The sequence below is a fragment of the Onychostoma macrolepis genome, chromosome 09, assembly GCF_012432095.1.
Source record: "Onychostoma macrolepis isolate SWU-2019 chromosome 09, ASM1243209v1, whole genome shotgun sequence".
In the NCBI taxonomy this organism is placed as follows: domain Eukaryota; kingdom Metazoa; phylum Chordata; class Actinopteri; order Cypriniformes; family Cyprinidae; genus Onychostoma; species Onychostoma macrolepis.
Window position 1 is genome coordinate 11,299,085 of NC_081163.1, and position 17,254 is coordinate 11,316,338.

Sequence of the window (17,254 nt, forward strand, 5' to 3'; positions counted from 1 at the left end):
ATGAATTTTTACAAGGCGTGTGACAATGTGATACGTGCATCTTCCCAAATTAGTAATGAGAATAATTTATAAATCTGCTGCTGTCAACAAAAAGAGGCACTGAGGACTTCCTGCAGGTTTCCGTCAAAATAAAAGCTCCATCAACATTCATACATGTTAGTATTGTATTATTGCTGTTGTTCTGTTAAATAAAATTAAAAAGTAAGACAATAATAATGATAATAATTACAACAGCTCTATTAATACATTTATTATAACGTTCACACAGTGTTCAAATTGGGATCTGCAATGCTTTAAAAGAATTCCCTTCTGCTCGGCAAGGCTGCATTATTTGCAAGCCGGATTCAAGAAGGGGGTCTCAAAAATGGCCGCAAAATATTATTTTACTAACTTATTAATTTTAAGTTAAATTGTGCTTTGTTTGGTATAATTTCTGCTAGAATGTTAAAAAATGTTCAGTGTTAAATAAGTATTTTTTAAATTGTTTTATATTAGTGTACAATGTTGAAAAATAATAATTTATTCCATGTAGTGTCTATTTCATTCATTTAACATTTAATATTGGAGACATTATTTGACACATTTGAACATTCTTTAAAAAAAAGTAACACAATAGTTACTTTCCCTGGTAATTGGTTACTTTTATAATGATGTAACTCAGTTACTATTTGTGAGAAGTAACTATAACTAATTACATTTTTAAAGTAACTTGCCCAACACTGGTCACTACAATTGCACTATAATGCTGCTTCTGTCACCTCATGACAATAGATTTACAATTCGAATTAAGTAGTCTTGTCATCAATGACAGTAGCTCATTGGAAAAGGATGGAAATTGCCCTTCATTGTGTTTGCACTAATAAATGCTGATGCCTGCCAGCTGCAATCACCAATAAATCATGATATAATACCGTGATATAATTTTGAGGCTATATCGCCCACCCCTCCCTCACAATATGCTATAATGTTCAAGAGTATAGGGCTGGCAAGATTATTTTTGTTTTTATTTTTGAAAATTTATGCTAATCAAGGCTGCATGTATTTAATCAAAAATACAGTAATATTGTGAAATGAGTTTTGAAAACAGTAATGCTGATTAATATATTATTTTTTGGAAACATGGATACTTTTTTTCAGGATTCAAAAGAACAACATTTATTTGAAAAAGAGAAATTTTGTAAAAAAATAAATAAATAAAAAGAAGGGAAAAACAACACTTACTGACTCCAAACTTTTGAATAGTGTATTGGTATAGTTCAGTGTATATTTGTCAGTAGCACTATTCATTTCTGCATGATTCATGTGTAAAGCTCACACTTTAATGTTTTAGAGCTGTGCTTTTCCCCTGAAAAATCTCATTTGTGCTAGTCATTGCACTCTTAGGTGAATAAGGGTACTTTCTGAAGAAATACACACATCAACCTAGCCAAGTTTATGAATGTCATCAGTTTCCCTTAGATTGGTTTCTCTTTTGCCAGGCCTTGTGATCAGACTGAAAAAAACCAACCCTTGAATAAAGGGCAAGTTCTGCTTTTTATTACAGGCCATCTCATACCGTGTCATTAGGTTACGTAAGTTCTACATGCTCCAACACGATAGACAATTCAGATCAGCAAAATGTGCATTTTTTGAGATTCAACAGCTTTTTTTTTTTCTGGCATAATGCTCTGATGTTCTTAATGGTTCTGTCATCATTCACTTTATAATTCATTATTCTTATGTGATCTGGATCACAGAGGGTCATGAACTAGTCGTACCAGTGGGGAATGTGGAGCCAGAAGTTAGTTCAATAATTTGTTTCTTGGTTTTGACTTTGTGCTCCTAAACCCTCCCACATGGGATGTTTCTCTTGCCCTGCATACCCCTTGAGAGTCTGTGTCTCTGGGTATGTGATTAAAAGGGTTTGAGATAAAAAGTGAGGTTAAGTCCATCTTTTATGGGATGTGTGATAGGGGTATAATATTTTGTATATCAGCTCTATATGAAGGTATTTGCCAGTGGTTTCTTTTCAAACTCTTTGCTGCTTTCTTCTTTAAACTTTATGTATCATTGCTTATAAGAGGTCGACCAGTATGTATTTTGCCCATAATTGGAAAAAAAGCTTAATCTCAATTACCAATGAATGCCTTTCAGCATTTGCTCATTAACAATGCCTAGTATAACATTCATTTATCAGTTGTCACTTTTCTAAAAATTCCTTTTCGCAGATTGGTTGCATAAGGTTTTATCTGTAATTTATTTGAATGGAAAATTCTTTATGTCTGCCTAACACAGAGATCATTTTCCCTCCTTGTAAATGAAATGAAGAGATACTTGAGACGATTTATTTCACTTGCTCTGGAGAATGTTTTCGCAGTGCTGTTGAAATCTATTCCACCTTTCCCACAGAGCAGGGTGTAGCAGTATGTTGGAAATGATTTGATATGCGGGAAAATATAAGATATAAAATATTCAAATTTTAGCTACTTTTCAGATGGCAAATATCATGGCCACTTTCACTTGTTTATTCAAAATACTCTTCAGTAGCTGTGTGTAAAGAGATTGTCCACTGGAAGAGCTTAACATCTCTCCATGCCCGGTTTGGATAACAGCATGGCTGTAGGGTCCCAGTTCATCACCACTGCCTTTATATATCTGAATGAAGCTTCTGTGTCCCTGCTCTAGATGGTTAGTATTCAGCAGAGATGCTCACCTTGAGTGTGAGGGAGAAACAAGCTCCTCAGACGACAGATCCTTTACTTTCTCATACAGACTAAGCACGTTTTTGTAGTTTAATCATAACTGATCAAATCTAACATTTCAGATCACCAATCTTGTATGAGAAATTTCTTTGTCTGTACCTCCGAAAAGAAACATTATTTTAGACATGAATGTTTGAGGGAGAGTATAACTGTCCACACAAGCTTTTGGAGCCACTGTTGTTCCTAAAATGCTCTTTTATTCAGCTCATGGCAGGGAATATGGCAATGTTTTTCTATAATTTTGCTCTTAGAATCAAAGAAGAAACCATAAAAGAAGACCCTAAAGTCCAGGTATTGATGGAAGCCGAGACTCGTAAAAATATTCTCTTTTCTGGCTTGCTTTTATCTGTTACTGATTAAAAAAAGAGATCGGGCTTTTCCCTAAATATGCTTACATGTGGTTCTCATTCAGGAGATGTAGGTTTGATTCTGAAACAAAAATTATGAAAGGCAAGAGTGGAAGAGTCACTTTTGTTTTTGTTTTTTCATCCTTAGTGGGCAGGTCTTTTCACATCTGTAATATACAGGCATAGATCTGGGCAGGCATGTTTAGCGCAATGGTGTTATGAAATTAAAACTTTCTATAACACACCACCCATATCTGTCCATATCAACCTGGTATCATTGGAAAAAGCTGTGGCAAAATTTCTTCAAAATGATCGCTTTTTGCACATTTCACAACACTTTCAACTTGAAATGTCCAGTGAGTGGTGCTAAAAGTGCGTCAGTTTTATCTGGGGGTGGGGAAAAAAAGAATGTGAATCTGGCAGCTTTTTATGTTGTTTTTTGTACGTATCGCAGCAGGTCTAAAATGAAATGACCAGTAAGTGGTGCTAAAACAAACTCATAGTTTAAAACAAAACAAGCAGAGCTTAAATAAAAATGCAAAAAATTAAATAATTTAACAACACTGCGTCGTTAGCGTTGGTATTGTATCAGACACTTGCACTTAACATTATATGAAAATCAAGCTCAAATGGAGTTAATAATGTTTTTGACCAGAGAATGACGGAGATGGAGTGTTTTGTCTGTCATTAGAACGGCTGTAACTGTTATCTGAAGCAGCAAGTGCATTATGCTTTCATCAACTTTTACAGGTTATATAACTTTGATTGTAGCTATATGGGCGCTTAGTTTTTTCTTGTTGTTTAATACACTTGGCCAAAATCTCAAATTAAGCGCTTATGCACATAATGCACAGGATATTTAAAACGTATATAGACAGCAAATAACTAATTCTTCTCCACTCTTCAAACACACAAAAACTTTATCCTTTACTGACATAGTGTTTGAGTAAAGAAAACGCTGTACTATTCAAACACCAATTATTTATTCACCCTTGCATTGCGAAAAAGCGGAGATCTGTCTCCAGGCTGTGCGCGGCGAGTCAATCTGAATGGAGGCGGGGTGAAGGTACGAGGTTTCGCTGAGAGCTCGATGATCCAATGGCGTTACGAAGTTTTACTGACACGTTATTTTAATGCTTATCATTGGTTTACTATTTTTAAAACTCAATGATTTAAAATAATAAAAACGAATTATAATCGACTCAAGTTTGGATAATTTTTCACAGCACCCGACTGGGCTAGGGTATGGCAACTGCCATACTCTGCCATACGCAAACGCCGCCCCTGCTCCCACACCTTGGATGACTTGGGTCGCACGGATTTCTCTGCCTCCGCCATGTATCTTTCCTCTACCTCCGCTCGTTTTTTTTTTTTTTTTTTTTTTTTTTTTTTTTATGAGGCGCCAAACTCTGCTAGCATCCGTGCGCGAGAGAGACCGAGTGTGTTCACTCCGTTCCGCGCTCAACTAAAGTTTTTTTTTTTTTTTTAAATAATCAAACGTCTCCGCGTTGCGCGACACAACGAATCGATTATGAAATTCGTTGCCAACGCTTTTAGTAATCGATTTTTATCGATTTAATCGATTCGTTGTTGCAGCCCTAGTTTGTTTAAAAGGCGGCCATATACTTCTGTAAGTGTTGATTAATCAAAGTAATTTTTTATTATTTTTTTTTTCAATCATCATATATTTTAGGACCAGAAGAAGAATCACATTTTCCTTGAGTTTGCCTATAGCCTAATTGCACCCTTCTGTAAGGGCATGTGTGTTCCTCGAAGTTTGGAAAATAGGCCTATGATGCAGTTTGGGAAGAAAGGAGTGGCTCATATCAGTAAACAGTTATGTCAGAGGTGTTTTCTGACTGATTTGTTATTGCTCTGTTACTAGTGTATTCTCTTTTTTTCAAACCTCTTATTGGCAGTTTACTGTTATTGCACTTCCTGAAATGTATCATACCCTTGGTGTAGCTGTTTTATTTTGATGTATGCTTCTACTCGCACTCGCCAGAAGAATCTGAAGAGAGTGCTTTCTGCCTCTCTCATGTGTATATAGAATAAATAAAACGCATTGTTTGTTTACCCATTCTTCACCAGTGCATTCCTGCAGAATCAATGCTTATAACCTACCTGTACTGCCTCATGTTATTTATTTGTACTGTATTTGTTCCCCCGCTGTACATTCCTTTTGCAGTACTCTAGGCTTAGGTCTCTGTTGCAGATGAGAGCTTATCTCTGCTGTCTGTTCCCAGCTGGCACTGGTCTCAAGGGTATGCGAGCGTACATGGAAAGTATGCAGGGAAGTAAGAGTACGATTTGGAAGGGGAGAAGAGGGGATGTTTGGAGCCGTATCAGGCTTTGGCCCAGTTTTTCCCGCTGTTTTTCCCATCAATCTGGCAGGAAGTTCCAAATAAGCCTAGCTTAGCGAAAAGTCATCTGGTTTCCTGTAGGTCAGGTTTTTCCTCTTGCACAGCGTGTCAAACGATGTGTGTGTGTGTTTGTTTGTTTGTTTGTTTGTAGACTCCATTTCAGATTTACAGCTTCATCCAAAACTCATTCATAGCTTATTCTCCAATATTTCTTCTGCAAGACAGTTTGGCTTTAGTACTACAAAACTTACACTGAAGTTTGAGATGAGTTTGTTAGTTTTGAGCATGATAATTTTATTAGAATTAAAACATTGTACACTACCTTTCAAAAACATTTCATTCATCAAGGATGCATTGAATTAAACTTTTACATGGTTACAAACAGGGCCGGCCCAAACCTTTATGGGGCCCTAAGCAGAATTTTATTTGGGGGCCCCTCGGTGCCGCCAATATGACTGGTTATTGTCAAAGCTTGATTATTTGCACATTATAAATCTAACAAACCCATTATCAGTTTTATTTGTTGTAGCTTTGTTGCTTACTTTTGTTTGTTTGTTTGCCTGTCTGATCTGATCAAGGGTGCGTTTCCCAACAACAACTATGGTCACAAGTTCTGTCTTAGCTAACGATAGTTTTGAGAAACGCACCCCTGATTTGTGCCACAAAACCCCCATGTTGAATTTGTCCCCCCTTCACCCCCAAAACGCAATCGATTTTAACCCTTTGACACAAAACGCTTTGGCTGGCGCTGAGCCTGAGAAAGATGAGCTCAGAGGAAAAAAGAAAGACGTGCTCAGTGCTTTTCATATTTCATAACTGTTCAGTGTTTTCAACTGAATAAAGTTTATTTTAGGTCTCAGACATTTAAATTCACTTCAGTCAAGTAAAAAATACATTTAGTTTGTTAAATAGGCTACACTGATTTCTATGGAAAGCGGCAATAATAATCCTTTCAATTAATGGACGACGTGTTTTATTCCTATCAAATGCACATTATGTAGGTTACTATAAAGTTTACTCTGATTTTCTCCCAGCTAACTGGCCACTTACTTTCATGTATTTCGGGAGAAATAGGTCAATTTACGTGATGTTATTCCGACAGATCCACACAGCAGCGTCCAGCGTATATTATCAACATGGCCATTATTGTGCCTGCATGACATGTCGCTATGTAAATAATAAAATTATATGTATAGATTATTTAATATTGCGCCTTCGTATAATTACCACTGTCCATTGACATAATATATCACGAATTAAAATAAAATAAAAAAAACATGTAGGCTACTCTTGGGGGGCCCTCTGGTGGCCACGGGGCCCTAAGCAGCCACTTGGTTCGCTTATGCCTTGGGCCGGCTCTGGTTACAAAAATTGATTTCAAATAAATTGTTGTTTTGAATGTTCTATTCATAAAATAAATAATCCTGAAAAGAAATCTATCACGGTTTCCACAAAACTATTAAGCAGCATAACTGTTTTTAAAATGTATACTTGAGCACCAAACAAACATTTCTAAAGGATCATGTGACAATGAAGATTGGAGTAATGGCTGTTGAAAATTCATCTTTATAACAGGATTCAATTATATTTTACAGTGGTAATAACATAGAAACCGTCATTTTGAATTCTCAATATTTACTGTCTGTTTTACTGTGTTTTTGATCAAATAAATACAGTCACGGTGAGCATAAGAGATTTCTTTTAAAAACATTTAGACATTTCATTTTGGCATAAATTTGTACAGTCCTATTTATACAAACCTCAGGTTCTGGCTCAGTTTTGTAAATGCTTACTTGCAAGCACACAAAGTTTTAATCTAAGTTAAGCCCGTATGAGTTTAATATTTAATGCAACAAAGTTGTGTATTTATCAGTAAGTGTGAGTAAGTAAGTTACGGAACCACTGTTAAAGTGGCAAACACAATTAAGTGGAACAATCTCTTCCGTTTAGAGAAGATTGTACAATCTAAAAAAAAAAGGAACTACACAGAAGGGAATACATGTGAGAGAAAATCATTAGTTTTTCTGTATGCCTATGCGTGAACTATTAGTGCAGTAGGTATTACACACTACTTTTTAGTTTTTATTCTTGTGCAGCTCATACCAGATCATCTTAATGTAGTTAAAGCCCGATAATGGTGATAATTTAGCTTGTACATTCTGTCTTGTAATGTTTATTCTCTGAAAGCTTTATCAGTGGATGAAGTGTGCCATATGAACTAATGCTGGCACTGTCACCTCTGCTTTTCTCTGGCCTCTTCGTTATCAATGCTTGAGCTCCTGAGGTGTGCCATGATTGTCCACAGCAGGCCTGCAGTCAGAGAGGGTGAGGCCGAATAGGTCAGCTCGCCACTCCACTCAAGCAGAGGGCATCACCCTCTCTTGTGCATGAAATCAGCGACCCTCTTCTAAACTGGCATCCATTTAAACAGCTAAAAATAAGAGAATCTGTGCTGCATGGGAATAGATTGATCTCTGCGCTTCTCTCTCAGGTGTAGAGAGGCTCACCTGTGACTACTGAAGAGCGCTCATTGCTTTTAGTGGCACGGCAGCTCCACAGACCCTGCTCACAGGGGTTTGGTGATGAACGAGTGTAGCAGAATGTGGACAGTACTGAGGGAATCCTAACGAATTCCACCAGCTGGGGGAGGGGGAGGGCCGTCATTAATATTTCAGAAGCTGGTCGCCATCCGGTTGTACTTGAGAAGTGTGCATATGTAGGTCAGATCTGCCATCATTTTAGCATGCCCAGCCCCTGTTTAACCCTGTTTAACTGGCATTTTATGCAACGACGATGACATTGTGCATGTGTTGTACTGCCTTGTCATTTGGATTTTACCAGTTAAATCTTTACCGGCTATTTTCCCATATAATCTTTAGAAAGTGCTGGTATCTACAACCATTTGTATCATTTTTTTAATGTTAATTATTTATATTCAAATGTTTGGGGTCAGCAATTTTAATTTATGAAATTCTTTCTTCAAATAAATAAGTAAATATTTTAGCAAGGATGTATTCAGGCGATCAAAAGTGGCAGACTTGCACTGTTACAGAAGATTTATATATCAAATAAATGTTGCTCCTTTAAACTCTCTGGGGAAAAATGGTCTCCACAAAAATATTAATCATCAGAACTGTTTTTACCATTATTAATATTAATAATAAGAGATGTTACTTGAACACTAAATCATCATATTGGAATGATTTCTGAAGGATGATGTGACCCTTAAACTAAAGTAGTGCCTGCTGAAAATTCACCTTTGCTATCAGAGGAATAAATGACATTTTAAAATATATTCAAAACAGTTATTATAAATTGTAATAATATTTGTGATTAAATAAGTTCAGCAGCGGTGAGAAGTTTGAGTGGTTTCTTTCAAAAATAATCATCATGCTATTATCTCTGGTTTTTAGCATGGTATTGTAAAAAATAAAGTTGTACCAGTTAGGCTACTTTATTTTATATATATATATATATATATATATATATATATATATATATATTTATATTTGTCCACCCTTATAGTTAAGAGACACCAAGCATCTTAAATTGACATCTTTAAATAAGCCTTCGTTAGCAGATTCTTACCTCTTCCTGCACAGTGCCCCAGTTTCCTATTTAGGCCCTTTTTTTTTTTTTGAGGGGCCACCAGGAACAATAGCTGGAAGCAGTGGGTCATGTTCTCCTTTCCTCTGCTTAAGAAGGCTAATATGAATGTTCTTCAGTGGTCTTATGAATCATAGCAAGATGCAGAATTAGCCCAGCTGTTTGGATTATCCTCATTAATCAGCTATGGTTCTCCAAAGAGGATGGTACAATCATATTTATTTGAAACATGTAAATTCAGCATAATTAGCAGGCTTCATTAGTACACATTTTGCATCATTTATAAAATGCTATTTTAGTGTACTGATCACTGTTCACATTGGGTGAAACCACACTGTGGCATGATGGGTTTTTTTTTTGTTTTGTTTTAAGGTGCGCTCAACTTTAGATGTTGTAGATGGGGAAAGGACCAGTTCTGCTTATAAAAATAATTGCAGGGCTTTTCACCAACAAGATTTTACTTTCAAAGATAAGTGTTTTCCCAGAAGAGGATGCAAATAATGCAAATTGAAATACGCTTTTAGATGACTTGATGTACATTGTACTCCAATGCATTTCCCAAGTACATCATGATATTGTATTTAAATAATATTTGGGTCTTTGTTTCTTCTTTATAGGTTACTGTGGTATGGATCATCTAGTAAATGGCAAAAAAAAAAAAAAGAAATGTTGTGTATTAATTTTTTTTGGGTGTGTGTGTAAATGTGGTTAATGAATGGCAAGAGGAAGCCTACTAAATAATTAGTTTCCTCTTAGTGCTAAGCAATAAACCATTGTTATCTAACAGGATCTTTGTGTTCTCTTTGTGCATCTATTTATGGTGAATTTATTAAGAAACATGCCATATGGATTTCCATTACAAATGAATGTTTTTGTTCAAATGTATAAATTGTTAATTCTTAAAGTAAAATGTTTGGATCCAACACGATACAATTTATTTTGCTGTATGATTTAAGAACCATGAATGCAAATGAAAGTTCAACTGCACACCTGAGCTTTTGTTGAAGGTTCAGCCTCTCCATAATGGTTTTGTTTCTCCACAGGTGGTGCCAGATTGTCTGTGGGCGTCCTGTGGTGTACCTGAGGAAGGCAATTAAATATGGCAGCCAATAAGAGTAAGGGTCAGAGCTCCCTCGCCCTGCACAAGGTCATTATGGTGGGCAGCGGAGGCGTAGGAAAGTCTGCTCTTACCCTTCAGTTTATGTATGATGAGGTAAGTCAACAGACCATCTGGCAGATACAAAAAGGTTTTTTTTTTTTTTTTTTGTAGAGGCTTCACTTATTCCATAAGTGTCAAAAAAAGTCTTCAAGATGCATTGCCTTGGTTTATTTAACAGTAGTGATTATTGCTATTTTCTGTCCCTCAGTTTGTTGAAGATTATGAGCCCACAAAGGCCGACAGCTACAGGAAGAAAGTGGTGTTGGATGGAGAAGAGGTGCAGATTGACATTTTGGACACAGCTGGGCAGGAAGACTATGCGGCTATCCGAGACAACTATTTCCGTAGCGGAGAGGGTTTCCTGTTGGTGTTCTCCATAACAGAGCACGAGTCTTTCACGGCCACAGCAGAATTCAGGTCAGTGGGATTGCACCATTCTAACTACTTTAAGCATAAGCTAGTACAATTGGAAAATTGGATCTCAGTATAGTTGGAAAACTGACCTAGTATAGTTGGAAAACTGGATCACTCAACATTAAGCGTATCTGTGTGTGTTACAGGGAGCAGATCCTGCGGGTTAAAGCTGAGGAGGATAAGATTCCACTGCTTTTGGTTGGAAATAAGTCGGACCTTGAGGATCGGAGGCAGGTTTCAGTGGACGAGGCCAGAGGAAAAGCAGAAGAGTGTGGTGTGCAGTATGTAGAGACTTCTGCCAAGACACGGGCCAATGTGGACAAGGTAATATTTGTGCCTTTTTTTTTTTTTTTTTTTTTTTTTTTCAATTTAGATTTTAGATAGTTTGTCTATTTGTCTCGGGTTAATTTTTTTTTTTTCTGGTGTATAAAGTTTTTTTAAATCTTTTAAATAACTTCAGTATTACCATTTAGTTTTGTTTCTTGTTTAGTTACCACATAGCAATGGAACAATTTGTGGTACTGTGTATAACCATACACTTGCTTTTATAAAATGCATCTCGTCTTTATTGTGGAATTATGGATGCCTTGACAACAGCATGATGATAGTGGCTACAGTTTATTAAATGTAGCAGAATCCGGTTTTGGAATATTTTCTGTGTAATACAGTTTCTGATGGAAGTATTTTATCAATATGTAGCTACTCTAGTGCCACAAAATTAGTAGAGAGGCTGTTCAGCAAACAATAGAAATTTTCTTTTAATTCTATCTGTTTATCTTTTGTTTTTATATCACAATGGAGTTGCGCTTTCCTGTTTTGTTCAAGTCCTTGCTAGTATTTTTTTTTTTTTGCCTCCTTTCTTTCTTTCTTTCTTTCTTTCTTTCTTTCTTTCTTTCTTTCTTTCTTTCTTTCTTTCTTTCTTTCTTTCTTTCTTTCTTTCTTTCTTTCTTTCTTTCTTTCTTTCTTTCTTTCTTTCTTTCTTTCTTTCTTTCTTTCTTTCTTTCTTTCTTTCTTTCTTTCTTTCTTTCTTTCTTTCTTTCTTTCTTTCTTTCTTTCTTTCCTTTTGATTTAATTTCTTTTCAATCATTCAAAGGGAAATTTGAACTGGGAAGGGAAACAACAGAAATAGTGTTTCTCTTTAATTTTGCTTATTATTATTTATTTATTTTATTTTTAATGCAAATATTTTTTGCACTGCTCATTTGTTTTTATTCATTAATTTTAACAACCTTGTCATACTGCACAATAATGAACCCTTTGTGTTTCCAAAGGTATTTTTTGATCTAATGAGGGAAGTCCGTGCTAAAAAGATGTCAGAAAATAAGGACAAAAACGGGAAGGGAAAAAATAAGAAGAATAAGAAGAGCTTCAAAGAGCGATGCTGTTTACTTTGAACTGCACTTGGACTTTTCCCCACCAAATCTACTTGCAACTCTGTGGGAAACTCCATCAGAGCCCTTTTGCTTTGTTAAAATCAAAACTTGATTAGTAAGGTTTTGTACTGGTCAAGGTAAGCCTTTACCACAATCTTTCATTCCCTTTTCATTTCAGATAACTAGACTAGGCCAAGACTGAATGGTATGCATACTTTTTAACAGAAGATGACCACTGTATGGCTACTGGTTGATGACTGGCACTTTAGGACTTCGTGAAATGTAGTTGGCCAACATGTGCCCAACACTAACTTTATTGCTCTGTAATTTATCTCTTCCTGACAGTTTTAAGTAGAAATCGTCTTTAGTACAGTAGGCAAAGTGATCTCTTAATTTCTTTTATTGCACGCCTTTTGAGTATTTTTGAGTTAGGTTTTTTTAAAATCTAACCATTTTATTTCAAGAACTGTTGACACCATCAATGCATAGAAAGCAAGAAATGTTTTTGCAGATCAAGATGTAATGTGGTAGTACTGTGGTTTTTAGACTATGGATGACGCCATTGAAAAGCACACGTGGTATTGAGGACAGAGTGCCTGCAGAGTGCATGGACTAATAGTGCCCCCTGATGGTTCATAAATATATCTTTTCAGGAAGTCCTCATGCCTAACTGCAAGTTACTAACCTCTGTGAACTGATCTGCCTTTATGCTTTCGTGTTTTATTGAAATATTTTTGTAGCACTTGTTACATTTCCACCACTGTCTTATGAGAAGAATGTATTCTGTGTGAAAATGTGCCAACAAGCACCATGACTAAAAGCGCTTCGCTGCATTTTCAGACTGAACATAAGACACATTTTCTTTAGTGTTTGTTTAGCACTCTGAGCTCGGAGCTGCGGTTTCACCAGTAATTTAAAACTGCTCTTTTATACAAATATCACCTAACCTAGACTACAATTTGTATTGTAGTTTTCCACTGGCTTTTAGAAGAAAACCTGCAAAATATGTTGCCAAATAAACACTTTTTTTTTTCTCCTTTTGTATCACTTGTTTTTCACTTCTGGGATTCATTGAATTTGAACAATTGGTACCTAACATGGAAATCAATTTCTAGAATGCTAACAATTTCTTTAAAATGTTTTTCATAAGACCCTTATGAAGCAAAAAGTAAAGGTTATAACAATTTGCCATACCCTGTATTAGGTTAATAACTATAGTGTTTTCTTAGGGTAATAGACTGTGGTACTGCTATTATAACTTTACAGTTAACTTTAACAATGTTATTGTTGTTGTCATTAATAATAATAATAATAATAATAACAACAACGTATAAATAAATTGTTGTATAAATATATTAAATTGTAATATTTAATAAATTATTTGTTTTTATTATTGTTATCAAGTATTTTTTGTTTAACATTTTCGTCATTGTTGTTTTAATATATAATTAACAATAATAACCATAATATATTTTTGTTTTATAAATAATAATACTTTTAAAAAATATATGTAATTTTCTGTTATCAATATTGTTATTGTTGTATTATTATCATTATTTTTAATAAAAACAGTATATTTTGTTTATTATTTATCGCTTGTAATGATTAACAACAATTGTAATATTTTTTAGTATTAAAAATACTTGTTTTACTATCATCATTATTATTATTAGTCTATAGTTTTATAGTATATTTAAATATACTATAGTATATAGTTTTATTTTTTATTATCATTGTTTTATTTTATTCTTATTAACTATGACATTTATTATTATAACACACTTGGTGTGGGCCATACAGATTTACATTTTAGATGTAAAACTAAAATAATGTTTCATTTTAATAAGTAAATGAACTAGTCTTGATTTGTTTCTATTAGTGTTGGGTCTCAAATTCATCAGTATGTAGTTTCGGTCTTCCTTGCAAATGTATAAAAATCAGAGAGGGAGAGAATATAAACATTTCACCACAAAGTAATCATCAGGTTAGTACCGTTTATTTATTTTTATTTTTATTTTTATTTTGTCTGAATACTTCTGCATCCTGAATATTCTGTTCTGACAGCAGCAGATGAACAAAGACCCCTCTGTTAAATCAGTAGTGCTGGTAAACCTCAGTGTACCACTGGATGGCAGTCATGGTGTTTCCACATACACCGATTCAGATTGTGCTGCTTGCTGCAACATGGAGCTGTTTCTGGATGTATTGATCAGGATCAGTGGTTTCTAATGCATGCCATTTGTGCACGGCATTTAGTAACACTGGCCAATAAGTACCTTAATGGTGACTACAATTAGGCAAGGTTATGCATGATTATACACTATGTTCGAGTTGTCTTCTGTAATTAAGAAACATTAAGTTTTGAGACCAAGTGTTTTGCACTGAAATCAACCTCTTGCCATTAGCATTAAGAAACCTTCCATGCTTTTCCATGTTTAATTTATTTATACATCCTCTCTAAAGCCATTAGAGTGGCATCAGCGACACACTATTTGGTATAAACATTATGCATTAACAAATAATCTTATATTTATTCAAACTATTAAATAACCTTCAATCTTATTATTTCTGTCAAATATTTGTTTCAAAGTGTTTTTTTTTTTCATTTGTTTCTCTCTATATTTAAAAGAATAAAGCTAAAACATTCACAAAGATGTGGCAGAATAAGAAGTTGCAAAATAATAAAGGGTTATGGACTATCATCTGCAAAATTCCCATTGTAAAGGAGAATTTGATTGGTTGTATGTATTTATCTATCAGTGTGATGAAAGATAATTTATTATGCTTTAGACAAGGTCTCTGCTTCCTATTATTTGTGATGTGGACTTAATGAGTGCAAACCCGTACAGAACTACAAAACATGTGAGAAAGTTATAAATAATGGAAGACGTAGTGGGTGAGTTTGAAAATATTTCATATTTCATATTGATTTGTTAAAATGGCTTCTTTCAGATGTCCTTTTGCATTCACCGTTTGCACTATGAATATTGCAGTGGTACATGATTGAGGTCATCAAACTTCCTTAATCAACAGAAGATGGTCTTCATTTTTATAAGAGCTTTCTGGTAAAGCAACCATAACAACAAAAGTAAGATCTGAAAACCGCTCTGATATTAGTTTCATTTTAAGACAATCTTGGGGAACATTTGTGTTTGTGGTTACAGTTCAGAGGCAGAAGAATTTTGTTTTTCAAGACCTCCCATTTCAACCAAATGTCTCAAGAAGTCTCCCTCTGGGCATTTAGTTTTTTATAGTTTTCTGTGAGTTTATGCACTCATATCATTATTATGACTCCCAAAGCCAGTGAACCTTTAAAAATCAGATAATAGAGGATATTTCCTCCTCCTCGTCATATTCCACACAAAAGCATCCTGCTTTTTTCCCCTTGCTTCTGTCTTCTGAAAGTATATTTTTGTGATTGATCATGCCTTTTTCTCTAATGATTTCTGACAAAATTTGAGTTGCAGGAAAGCAAAGAGGTCAGCCGCCGATTCTCATCTATCTGCAGGTAGACACTAATAAGGCACATGACATTTTCCCTGATACGATCACACCATCGCTGTGCGGATCTGTAGCGCTGCTCTTAATATTCACTCACTTGAGTGTTTGTATTAGACTCTTATTAAAAAACTTCAGCTGTTTGTGTTGAGCATTATTGCAGCCATATTTTTGTATAAAAGCAAGCAATATCCTTCTCTAATATCCTAATATCTCTAGACTGAATATTCCATCTCTGGTTTCTTCGCCGAACGACACTTTGAATAAATCTTATAGCCATTATTTCGCAAGCTGCAAATTGCTCATTTTAAAACAGAACTGATAAATGCTATACTCTGAGGTCTAAGGGGGGAAATCACGAAGAATGAATTGCACTCGCTGATTGTCGTTTGTTTGCGCATGTTGTCTGCATTGTTTGAAAGAAATTATGCAAATTATGCAATTATGCAAAGCAGACATTGGCGAAGCACCCTAAAAATATGATGAAATATTCTATCTATTAACTATCTATCTAGTTCTATAATTTTTGTATCTATCTGTCTGTCTTTCTATCGTTCTATCTATACGTTTTTATATCTATCGTTCTATCTATCATTCTATAGATTTGTATCGTTCTATCTGTCGTTCTGTATGTATGTCTGTCTATCGGTCTATCTATTGTTCTGTCTATACGTTTTTATATCTGTCGTTCTATCTATCATTCTATAATTTTTGTATCTATCTGTCTTTCTATCGTTCTATCTATACGTTTTAAATCTATCATTCTATACATTTTGTATCTGTCTGTCATTCTATCTCTCTTATCTATTGTTCTATGGTTGTATAATTGTTGTATCTGTCTATCTATCTATCAGTATCTATGTTTTTATATCTATCGTTCTATCTATCATTCTATAGATTTTCTATCGTTCTATCTATCGTTTTATCTAACTGTCTGTCTCTGTCTATCTATCATTCTATCTATACGTTTTTATATCTGTCGTTCTATCATTCTATACATTTTGTAACTATCTATCTGTCATTCTATCTCTCTTACTGCCACTAAAAAGTAATGCAACTTGCTTAGCTTGTAATTTGCCTAGCATATGCTTTTATCCATTACAATAGTTATATTTATGTTACCTGTGTAAAATGGCATTTCATTATTTAAATGAGTTGGTGCAAAATGCTCCTTTGAGCTCCTCAGACAGGACAGATGAGGCTCTAGGCTGATGATTGAATCTCTGTCCATGGTGCTGAAGATCTCTTTGTAGTCCAGCAGTCCTCCAGATTGATTCTGCAGTTCTCCGCAGGTGCAGAACCACAGTATGAGCCTCATTAACTGATAGCGGCCGAGATGGAAATATCAGCAGGGAAAAAGTGAATCAGCGCTCAGCCTGGAGACTGTCACACAGAGCCTCGAGCCCTGCCGATGTTAGATGTGAAGGCCTGCATGGTCTTGCTGGGACATAGTGTAAGTTGTTACTGCCACTGACCACTTCTTCTTTCCGGAGGATGAAATAGCAAAGTAGGACAGTAAAGCCGATAAGACTTTGACACTTTAAAAGTTTCACAGAAGTACAATGAAACACCTCAGAGTTTCTGATAGATGAGATTTCTGATATTGGGTCAGATGCAGAGCTAACTCAAGGCACTGCATGTTTTTCATTAGTATAGTCTTAAAAAAGTACCTTCTTGAGCTCATTGTTTCTTTTTTTAGCACATCTGTAGTTCAAAGAAAGCAACGGCAACACCAAGGTACAAAGGCTATCAG

General features: G+C 35.1%; 1 protein-coding gene across 2 annotated transcripts in view; it reads left to right on the plus strand.

The window, feature by feature from the left end:
* Positions 1–13,039, plus strand: part of ralba (v-ral simian leukemia viral oncogene homolog Ba (ras related)) — a 28,972-nt gene extending 15,933 nt beyond the window's left edge. For both annotated transcript variants that reach the window (XM_058786891.1, XM_058786890.1), the window contains exons 2-5: positions 10,101–10,270; positions 10,425–10,633; positions 10,777–10,954; positions 11,902–13,039. In XM_058786891.1, the coding sequence (XP_058642874.1) occupies positions 10,157–10,270; positions 10,425–10,633; positions 10,777–10,954; positions 11,902–12,024 (624 nt within the window). In that variant the 5' untranslated portion in view covers positions 10,101–10,156 and the 3' untranslated portion in view covers positions 12,025–13,039. The remainder of the gene's footprint in view (positions 1–10,100; positions 10,271–10,424; positions 10,634–10,776; positions 10,955–11,901) is intronic.
* The last annotated feature ends 4,215 nt before the right edge of the window (positions 13,040–17,254 follow it).